Genomic DNA, 10,805 nt, shown 5'->3' on the forward strand with positions numbered 1-10,805 from the left:
GTTCTTGGAGTAGCAAGGACCATTGACTTAAAAAAAGGGTAACGGAGTGGTAATTGTGCATATCAGGTTGACCCTTTTATTTCATAGCAGGAGTGAATTATGTCAGAACAGCCCTTCCAAACGTTCTTTTTTGAAATTTCTTTTTCCTAATTATAAAGTGTTACATAAGGGCTTTCCAGGTGGCACTAGTAGTAAAGAACCCACCTGCCAATGCAAGCAGTATAAGATATGTGAGCTTGATCCCTGGGTCAGGAAGAGCTGGTGGAGGAGGGCATGGCAACCCACTTCAGTATTCTTGCCTGGAAATTCCCGTGGACAGAGGAGGCTGGCAAGCTGCAGTCTATAGGGTCAAAAAGAGTCAGACACAACTGAAGCAACTTAGCACACAGGTACATCTCATCTTGTCTTTCGCAGGAAAGAAAATTCCAAGAAAATGTAGCCTCAGCTATTAATAGGAAAAAAGCAAAACTAATCCAGCTATAGGAAATTTACAGGAATGTTTACCCATCCTCTAAAAACTTTCTTAATGAAGAAAGATCATTTTTCTAGGTTCTAGGAGAAGGTAGATATTTTAGGTACATGAACGTTGAATATGAGGAGCTAAGCTTCTGTTAAGCTCCTAACTACTGGCTAAATAAATCTTTGTATGTCTAAATAGTAAGTCCACTTATTTATTTTTTTTAAGAGACATGTTCAAAACTAGTTGAAAATATTTTTAAAGTTATTATTGGATGGTAAGAGTATGGGGTGGAGTTGGCCTTAGGGGAATTTGTAGCAATAATAAAAAGGATGTTGGAAAACACATGCTTGGCTCAACTCAGGATAACCGCAGAAGACGGCACAGACCGAGGAGGAGGAGGAAAGCAAGATGAATGATGTGAAGCTTACTGTTTTGGGAGGTGAAGGAACAGGAAAATCTGGTAAATGTATTTTTTTTTCTGGTGTAGAGTACACAGAGAGTGAGAAATATATTGACATTATATATATATATATATAAACATATTGCACACACATATTATAGGCTTGATATAGCTATATATTATTTCTCAGTAAGAGTTTTCATTTTATAAGCAAGTAGTGCAATTAACTTTGTATTTATAAAATGTATATACAGGTTGAAGAACACATCTGTTTGAGGTATTAATTTGTATCTTGTTCTACTGATGTTTAAAATAAGTAGGACCAACAGGAAATCCCTCCATCGTGACCCCACGTACTTCTCACTCGGTCACACTGCCCCCACACCTGCACGCGTGTGTGCTAAGTCGCTTCAGTCTTGTCAGACTCTCTGCGACCCTAGGGACTGTAGCCCACCTGGCTCTTCTGTCCATGGAATTCTCCAGGCAAGAATACTGGAGTGAGTTGCCATGCCCTCCAGGTTCTTCACTGCCAGCGCCCCCTGAGAAGCCACAGTGGCCAAGCAGTATTCTTGAAAAGATTCCTCTGCCCTGAGACTAACCGTGGAGAGAAATGTGTGAAGACCTGTGGATTGTTTTTAACTTTTTAAAAAATTTATTTATTTTTAATTGAAGGTTAATTGCTTTACAGAATTTTGTTTTCTGCCAAATATCAAGATAAATCAGCTGTAGGTGTACATAAGCCACGTTACAGAGGAGGAAAAAGAAAAACAAAACACTTTGAAGGGAGATGGGGACGTGGCTTTGTAAATGCCTGGGAACTGAGCGACACGGTGCCCATGACCTTGGAAACTACACGTTTGTCTTTATTACATGATGGCTGCCAACAGAGCCACCTGAGCCTAGTGAATCCTAACTGGCCAGACCCAGGAGCTGCAGTAAGATAAACCAACACTAGAGGGCGACCCTCTGTTTCTTGGATTTTGAAGTCCCTGTTTCCTTAAACAATCGCAGGAGAGGCAAATACAGTCCTGGCCACTGTTATAAACATGTGGCACCTTGGAGCCACAATTAATTTGATGAAATAAAAAGATATCATGGTCTTGCATCTCAGATTTAATAAGGAATCTGTCTCTGTTGCAAAGCTGAGGTTTCTTATGTGTGTTTGCCTTAGTGAATTACTTATACAGTGAATTGAGTGGGCACCACAGTAAGATCACTTTCTTTCTAGCCTTCTAACTTTTATGGTTTTATGATGCTAATCTTACTGATTATTATTCAGACCAGAATTTAGTAAAACTTCAAGTTCTTCATTAATAGTTGGTAAGTTTTAAGCCAAGAGATAAAACCTTACGTACATACATGTGTGCTGTGCTTAGTCGCTCAGTCCTGTCTGACTCTTTGTGATCCCATGGAATGTAGCCTGCCAGGCTCCTCTGTTCATGGGATTATCCAGGCAAGAATACTGAAGTGGGTTGCCATTTCCTCCTCCAGGGGATCATCCCAACCCAGGGACTGAACCCAGGTCTCCCGCACCGCAGGCGGATTCATTACTGTCTAAGCCACCAGGGAAGCTAAGTTGTTATCTGTGTCTTAAAAATGATAAGACATTTCGATTCTGGTTTCCTCAGTGTGTATGCCCAGCAGTGGGATTGCTGGGTCATAAGGCAGTTCTATTTCCAGTTTTTAAAGGAATCTCCACACTGTTCTCCATAGTGGCTGTACTAGTTTGCATTCCCACCAACAGTGTAAGAAGGTTCAGGGAGGGAGGAGGAAGGGGGGTTCAGGATGGGGAACATGTGTATACCTGTGGCGAATTCATGTTGATGTATGGCAAAACCAATACAATATTGTCAAGTAATTAACCTCCAATTAAAATAAATAAATTTATATTTAAAAAATGATAAGACCTTAAATTCAGCTTGTTTTGTTTTGCAGCCCTTATAGTAAGGTTTCTTACCAAGCGCTTCATTGGAGAATATGCTTCTAATTTTGGTAAGTCACTACTTCAGACTTTTTCACTTTAAAACTTCAGCATCATCAATTAACATCAGTCTGTGTGTGCTCAGTTGCTAAGACTTATCTTACTGTTTGCGACACCATGGACTGTATGTAGGCCACCAGGTTTCTCTGTCTATGGGATTTTCAAGGCAAGAATACTGGAGTGGGTTCCATTTTCTTCTTGAAATTAACATCAGATAAGCATTTTCATAGAATCTTCCATTTTTGCACTTTTCAGAAACTTGTTTAATTCATGGACTCTGATTTAAAAGCCCAAATAAGTATTTTAATTAAATATTCTTTCATGATAAAACTTATCCAGTTTTATGTTAACTGAGATACATTAGAAATACAGTTGGTTTCAGTCTAGAACTAAAAACCCTTAAACCTGGGACCCACCCATCTGCACCAACCTTTGCAGAGCAAGTGAGTGTGGGGGTTTTGTTAAACTGTGAAACAATTTTAAAATTTAAGCAACATCTGCTGAGAGATAAAGACAAATTAATTATAAAAGCACAAGTAACTACAAAATAAATGCTTATTTTTATTTAAAGTGTTTATTTAATAAATGCTTATTTTCACAAGACCAGGTGAAAATAACAGGAAAATTATGCTTTGACTAAATATCATATCATAATTATGTAGGTTGCTTATATAAGTTTCAGAGAAATTCTGAAACAGGTGCCAGGGCACCTTGGTATAATCTTAGGATCATTTCACTAACTCTACTATAATTTTGTTATTTTTATCAAAATTAGAATGACATATGGGAAATGCCACAGTGGGGAATTAATAAAAAGTGGGGAATTTTGCCAGAAGTTTGAATATATTTTTGGCTCAACAATTAATCTATATAATGCTACTAATATCTTACCTGATTGAAGGCAAGGTGGGGAAAGGTTTTTTGTTTTTTTAACAGGAATGAAGATTTTAAGAAATAGAATTGGGAAAAAGGTGGTGTTTTTTTTTTTCCATTCCATAATACTTAGAGTAAGAAGTTATGATTGCAAGTGTTTTTCATGAGAAATAAACAATGACAAAAATCTTTAGCATTCATTTATGAGGTAGCATTATTAGAGTATTTTAGAAAACAACCTTGAAGTATTGCATTGTGTGCCACCTGCATGTAGCCAACATAGTATTTTAGTTCATATGATGCTGTGAGTGTTTTAGGGCAAGCTCTTGAAAACTGATTATAGGAAGAAAAAATATATGGAAAGAGAAATTCTTACTGTTTCATTTCTCAGGTCAACAACTTCAGTCATAAAGGGCCAGATAACACACAAACTAAGAGTAAGGCATGAGAAAGTGTTCCAAAACTGGAAAACAATACACACGTACAAAGAACAATTAACAGCAACAACAAAATTAAATGTCACCTTAATCTTTAATACAACATAGTTATATAAGCAAATGAAGTATGCATATTTCTGGCTATTATACCTCTATTGAAAAATAAGACCTAGAGACATTCATAAAGACAATCAAGTGAGTTAAAGGTCCACAGCAAGAAGATTAATTAGCCAAAAAATGATGTTATGTGTAAATAAAGGCTACAGGGGGAAGTAATAAAATTCTAAAATGTTAAGAGCTGGTGACCCCTGCTGGCAGTTTTTGAGTATTGAGAGTAGGTATTTTTAAAGGTCTCAGGAGGAAATTACATAGCTCATGGTTATTGGTGTTGTTTAATCTCTCAGTCATGTCTGACTCCTTTGCAACCCATGGATTGTAGACCACCAGGTTCCTCTGTCCATGAGATTCTCCAGGAAAGAATACTGGAGTGTGTTGCTATTTTCTCCTCCAGGGAATCTTCCCCATCCAGGGATGGAACCTGCGTCTGTGTCTCCTGCATTGCAGGCAGATTCTTTACTGCTGATAGCTCACGGTAGTAAGCTTATAAGGTTTAGAATAAACTGTCTGAAAACATATTTTAAGATTTAATGAAACGGTGACAAATTTCATTCTGTGTAGCCTAGAAGGATCTCAGAATTTACCCCTGGGCTTCCCTGGTGGCTCAATGGGAAAGTATTTGCCTGCCAATGCAGGAGACACAGGTTTAATCCCTGGTCCAGGAAGATCGCACAAGCTGCAGAACAACTAAGTCCATGAGTCACAACTGTTGAACCTGTGCTCTAGAGCCTGGGAGCCACAACTGCTGAGGCCGCATGCTGCAGTTACTGAAGTCTGAGCACGCCTAAAGCCTGTGCTTCCCAGCAAGAGAAACCACTGCAATGAGAAGCCCGTGCACCACAACTAGAGAAAAGCTCCCACAGCAACAAAGACCCAGCACAGCCAAAAATTAATTAATTAATTGAGTCGCATAAAACAAATGTCATCCCTAACCCCCTGTAGCCGGCTTTCCCAAATGTCAGCTACATCTTTCTACCGTGGGTTATGGAGTGTTTGCCAGAATGGATCACGTGTCAGTTTGCAATTGTGTCAGTATACAATTCTGGAGAGAAGTTAGGTCTTGTATGAAAACACTGGAGGGACAGTTACAGAAATGAAGTCTTTCATTCATTCACGAAATATTTATTGAACACCTGTCATGTGGCAGATACTCTTCTAGAGGCTATAGTAATGAACAGACTAATCTACAGGCACAAAAACATGTCAGTGAGTAGGTATAGTGGTGAAGTTCGTTTTTAAGAAATATATATATATAAGCAAATATAGCAAATACATGTTTTTTTTGACCGCTATCAATAAAGAAAAGCCACTAAAACTAAAATATGACTGGTTGAATTTATAGGGCTATATTTATATTTGGCTGATCGAAATATAAATCCATGTTTTAAAATTCTGGAATATTTCCATACTGATAATGAGTATATGCATATTTTGCAGAGTCTATCTATAACAAGCATTTGTGTTTGGAAGGGAAGCAATTGAATCTAGAAATATATGACCCTTGTTCCCAGGTAAGTAAAAAAAATAGTTTTATGTTTTCAATCATGATTTGAAGAAGATAGGATAAGGGTAAGCGTGCAGTTGTTAGCCTTAATATTGAAGTTACTTCTCAATTTTAATTATTAAAAATTTAAGAAATTATTTTAGTGTATTATCTAGCTTCTCTGTAAAATTATGACAAAATTATCATGTTATAGATATCTTTAAAATAGCAATATTATTATGCTTTCCTAATATATTTTTATCAGGTCACAATGTAGCTATCAAATACTAATAGTTTAATGCCTTATTAATTTAGTTTATATGTTTGCTAAGTTGCATTTGTTGATAACTAAAGAAAGTGAAAGTGAAGTTGCTCAGTCGTGTCCAACTCTGCAACCCCATGGAATGTAGGCTACCAGGCTCCTCTGTCCATGGGGTTTTCCAGGCAAGAGTACTGGAGTGGGTTACCATATCCTTCTCCAGAGTATCTTCCTGACCCAGGGATCGAACCCAGGTCTCCCGCATTGTAAGCAAGATGCTTTACTGTCTGAGCCACCAGATAACTAAACCACTGTTGATAAAACCAAAGTAAGAAGGATTTTGAGTACAAACCCCTTTATTCAAACACAAAAAGTTTAAATATAATTATATAAGTAAGAGAAGGGTGGCCAGCTGTTCAATATTTCAAAACACCTCTATCCCCTGTGGGATAGATTTTGTTGGGTATAGCAAACATCCTTCAAATCTTTTTTGCTAAACCTTAATCACTATTGTTGCTTTACTGATTTAAGTCTGGTACCAAAAAATCAACACATATTCTGTTCACTAATATAGAAGATACTGTCTCCTGTGTGGATATGATATAAAAGGCAATTATTAGGCCTCATCAAATTTTCAGAAAAAGAGAAGGTTTTTTTTTTTTTAGAGAAAAAAATTATCAAATGAAATAGATATAACTTTATTATAGTTCTTTATTTTTAAAAAATTTTTGATCACTTTTGATAAAAGAAAAATTGTGATACAAAGAAACTACATTTCAGAAAATACTAGTACTTGCCTTACTGAATTCTCTTCCAGGTAAAATGGGTCTCCATTAATTAACTGTCTGTCATGTAAAATACAGGGATCCAATCCTACTACTTTCAATGGTAGGATTTATTTACCATTGATTTATTTTCAGCCACAGAAAGCAAAATTTTCCCTCACAAGTGAGCTGCACTGGGCGGACGGGTTTGTTATTGTGTATGACATCAGTGACAGGTCTTCCTTTGCGTTTGCAAAAGCATTAATCTACAGAATTCGGGAGCCACAGACAAGTCATTGTAAAAGGTAAGGTATTTTTCATTCCTCTCTACTTTCTTTTTAGTAAATCATCATAGAGCTGTAAGCATCATTAGGAAGAGTTTAATACAGGCTTCCAATTACAAAATTTAACAGCCCTGAACAAGCCACCTTCCATTCCGCAGGAGTTACACAGGTAGTAAAAGGAATAAGATGAGAATACTTTATATCCTGAATGACATCAACAGTTACTTGCCCCGAAAAAATGACTGTTTTACAAGACAGCTTCTATTGTTAACATGGCACTCGTTTGCAAAATAATAGTCCTTTGTACACAAGATAGTTCCCTTTCCACCTTTCATTTTCATTCCCGCAAAAATATTAAATAAATCCAGATATATTACATTTGGCATTCAATTTCTAGTCATTGGGATTATCAGTCTATCAAAGCAAAATAGACTGAATAATCAAACCATTACAAATTCTAAGTATGAGACTACATTTTTCTCCATTTCACCTCCTAAAATAAAGAGCCAATCTACAATGCCCTATTGTAATGTCTTGACACAAGTCATTATGCAGGAAAACAGAACGATGCCTTAGACTATTTTTGCATTAGTAGATATATGTTTAAACCTATGAATTTCCCATTTTTAGTTTGCCTTTTTTTAAAAAAATTGTTTTATCCTTTCCCTTTAAAATAGTTATTTTTGTTCAACATGCTGGTATAAGGGATTCTTTGTGCTCTTAACCAGATTTGCCCTTCTCTAATATCATGCTAATTTGGGAAGCAAGGAAGCACAATATTATTCCTGAAAAAGGATATCTGTGATTTTAATATCTCTTTTAAATGCCCATTATCAAGAAATAATCAGATAATAATTGATAAGGGGTGGCCCCTTGGAGTCATTTGATGTAAATTCTTGTTTATGTCTGATTGACCTTGGGTAAACCCTTTAATTTCTAGACCTTCTTTTTCTGATTATAGAACTGAGGGAAACATGGTAGGAGAAAAGAATATGATTTTACTAAGAAACCTCAGCGCTCTGATTTCCTATAATATTACTGATTTTGAGGGAACTCCATTGTTTCAGGTGTTAAATACTTTATGTTTACGCACCATAACTTTGGTAAGGGTAAATAATTAAAATTACTTTGCTATTCTTCCATATCAAAAGAATCACTCAAGAAGAATTAAAAAATGTATATTTAAAAAAATCCCTATATTTGACATTTTCAGGCAATCTTCTTAATATGTTGATCAAATAATTCTTGGGTATTTCGTTTTCAATCTTTAAGTAGAGTCTATTTCCAAATCTCTTATCTATAGATAGAAAATATGGCATTATTTTATAAAATTATATCTGATATTTGTGACTTATCCATCAAAATATTTCATTTATTCTTCCCCATTAATTCTTCACAATAATTTTCTGAACTATATGTGTGAAAGTCATTCCATTGTGTCCAACTCTTTGTGACCCTATGGATTGTAGCCTGCCAAGCTCCTCTGTCCATAGAATTCTCCAAGCCAGAATGCTAGAGTGGGTAGTCATTCCCTTCTCCAGGGGATCCTCCAATCCAGGGATCAAACCCAGGTCTCCTGCATTGCAGGCAGATTCCTTACTGTCTGAGCCACCAGGGAAGCCTAAGAATACTGGAGTGGGTAGCCTATCCCTCCTCCAGTGGATCTTTGTGACCCAGGAATCAAACTGGGATCTCTTGCATGGCAGGCAGATTCTCTATGAGCTGAACTACCAGAGAAGTGAAGTGAAGTCGCTAGGTCATCTCAGACTCTTTGCGACCGCATAGACTGCAGCCTGCCAGGCTCCTCTGTCCATGGAATTTTCCAGGCAATAGTACTGGAGTGGATTGCCATTTCCTTCTCCAGGGGATCTTCCCAACCCAGGGCTCGAACCCAGGTCTCCCGCATTGTAGACAGATACTTTACCCGTCTGAGCCACCAGGGAAGCCCTATGTAAAAAGATACTATTCGTATATGAACTATATAAAAAGGTACTATTAGTATCATCAAGAGTCTAGTGTTAGACATGCAATGCTTTTTCCTTGATGGCTCAAACCATCATGTGAATAAAACATACTTTGGTGGTTTCTATACAGTATCTCTTGAGATGGTGTTGAAGACTTTTCATTTTCCCATTTCTTCCCTATAGTAGATATCTTGGCACTATTTCTTGTCATTTAAGGACTAGTAGCCATACTGTATTCTTCAAATGAAACTGCTTTAGAAATGTTGCACTGTAACCACAGAGATTATATTGATATTTGCCAAAGACAAAGAAATATATTCCTTAACAAAGAAATATATTTCTTAAATAAATCAGAAAAGTTGTACAAAGTTACAGGATGGTAAAATTTTCTTTAGAGTATGTTATAATGAATATTAACAGGGAACAAACAGTGATGAGTACTGATTAATATTTTTCCTTAAGAAAACTGTATTTGAATTATTTAATTAGTAAAGAAGCAGTAGCTAGTCCTCTTTCAATTGATAAGAAAATGAAAAATAATGCTTAGTAAGCATCTTTAATAAAAGATGCTTTTATTATTATTATTATTTTTATTATAGCCTGGCATTGGGCTAGAGTTTTTATATACATCTTCATTCTGGGTGATGAGAACTATTTTACCTTTTTTTTTTTTTTAACATATAAGAGAACTGAAAATGGAAAATGATGTCACACTCATGTCTTGTTAGTAAACAGAGCCATAGTTCCGGGAATAGATTTGTGCCACTTCAAATCTTATGCTTTAAGAGTTTTGTTGGGTCTGTGTCATCATTTAATCTAAAATCCTTTTTATGAGTAAATGAGGATATACACATGACTACAAATACAGACGAACACAAATAACACACACAATATTTTTTCCTTTTTGGGGGGGGTGCTCTATAATTCTTTTTTTATATAAACCTACTTAATATATAAAAAAAGAGTTGGTAAAGCAGTCTTACCAAAGAATTGTGTATCTGTATTTCAGAGCTGTGGAGTCAGCAGTGCTTTTGGTAGGTAACAAGCAAGATCTCTGTCATGTGCGAGAGGTTGGCTGGGAAGAAGGGCACAAACTGGCATTGGATAACCGGTGCCAATTCTGTGAACTGTCTGCAGCCGAGCAATCTCTGGAGGTGGAAATGATGTTTATCAGAATTATCAAGGACATCCTGACAAATTTCAAACTCAAAGAAAAGAGAAGATACAGTGGATCTAAATCCATGGCCAAGCTGATCAATAATGTATTTGGAAAGAGAAGGAAATCTGTTTAGTAGACATGTGATCCTGGGGGATTTATTATATCAGAGAGTTTCAAACATTTGTATGGTAATTAAATTTACCTTTTGCGTGCAACTAAAGCATTCTCTTAGAGATATGAAATAATTGACCGTGATCCACAACTGTGTTTTCAAATATATAGTTTGCCTTTTTGGTTGCTTGTATCTTATACATTTTGTTTCACACTTAACCTTTTCTCTATACACAGAATAATATTAGTATAATCTAATGGTGGATTACTGTACAGTTTACCTTGCCAAATAAACCCTACTTATGTAATTTTCTTAAACTACCATTCTTTAGGGTTCTGTTACCTTTATTTTATATATGTCTTCTAGATGAAATATATAGTTATATTCACCTGGTAGCTCAGCTGGTAAAGAATCCACCTGCAATGCAGGAGACCCTGGTTCGATTCCTGGGTCAGGAAGATCCATTGGAGAATGGATAGGTTACCCAGTCCAGTAATCTTGGGCTTCCCTGG

General features: G+C 36.3%; 1 protein-coding gene across 1 annotated transcript; it reads left to right on the plus strand.

Moving 5' to 3' along the window:
* On the plus strand, positions 856 to 10,332 carry RERGL (RERG/RAS-like). Its single transcript, NM_001285599.1, has 5 exons — positions 856 to 920; positions 2,796 to 2,852; positions 5,706 to 5,779; positions 6,931 to 7,079; positions 10,032 to 10,332. Exons 1-5 carry the CDS (start codon positions 869 to 871, stop codon positions 10,312 to 10,314), a joined length of 615 nt encoding a protein of 204 aa, NP_001272528.1. The 5' UTR covers positions 856 to 868; the 3' UTR covers positions 10,315 to 10,332.

The sequence above is a fragment of the Capra hircus genome, chromosome 5, assembly GCF_001704415.2.
Source record: "Capra hircus breed San Clemente chromosome 5, ASM170441v1, whole genome shotgun sequence".
Taxonomy (NCBI): Eukaryota; Metazoa; Chordata; class Mammalia; order Artiodactyla; family Bovidae; genus Capra; species Capra hircus.

What these genes read in the sequence shown, in the direction of transcription:
- RERGL (NM_001285599.1), top strand. Translation starts at nt 869, where the DNA reads ATGAATGATGTGAAGCTTACTGTTTTGGGAGGTGAAGGAACAGGAAAA. An exon ending in TATATGACCCTTGTTCCCAG is followed by an intron (nt 5,780 to 6,930) that starts GTAAGTAAAAAA and finishes ATTTATTTTCAG; the next exon opens with CCACAGAAAGCAAAATTTTC. An exon ending in CAGACAAGTCATTGTAAAAG is followed by an intron (nt 7,080 to 10,031) that starts GTAAGGTATTTT and finishes TCTGTATTTCAG; the next exon opens with AGCTGTGGAGTCAGCAGTGC.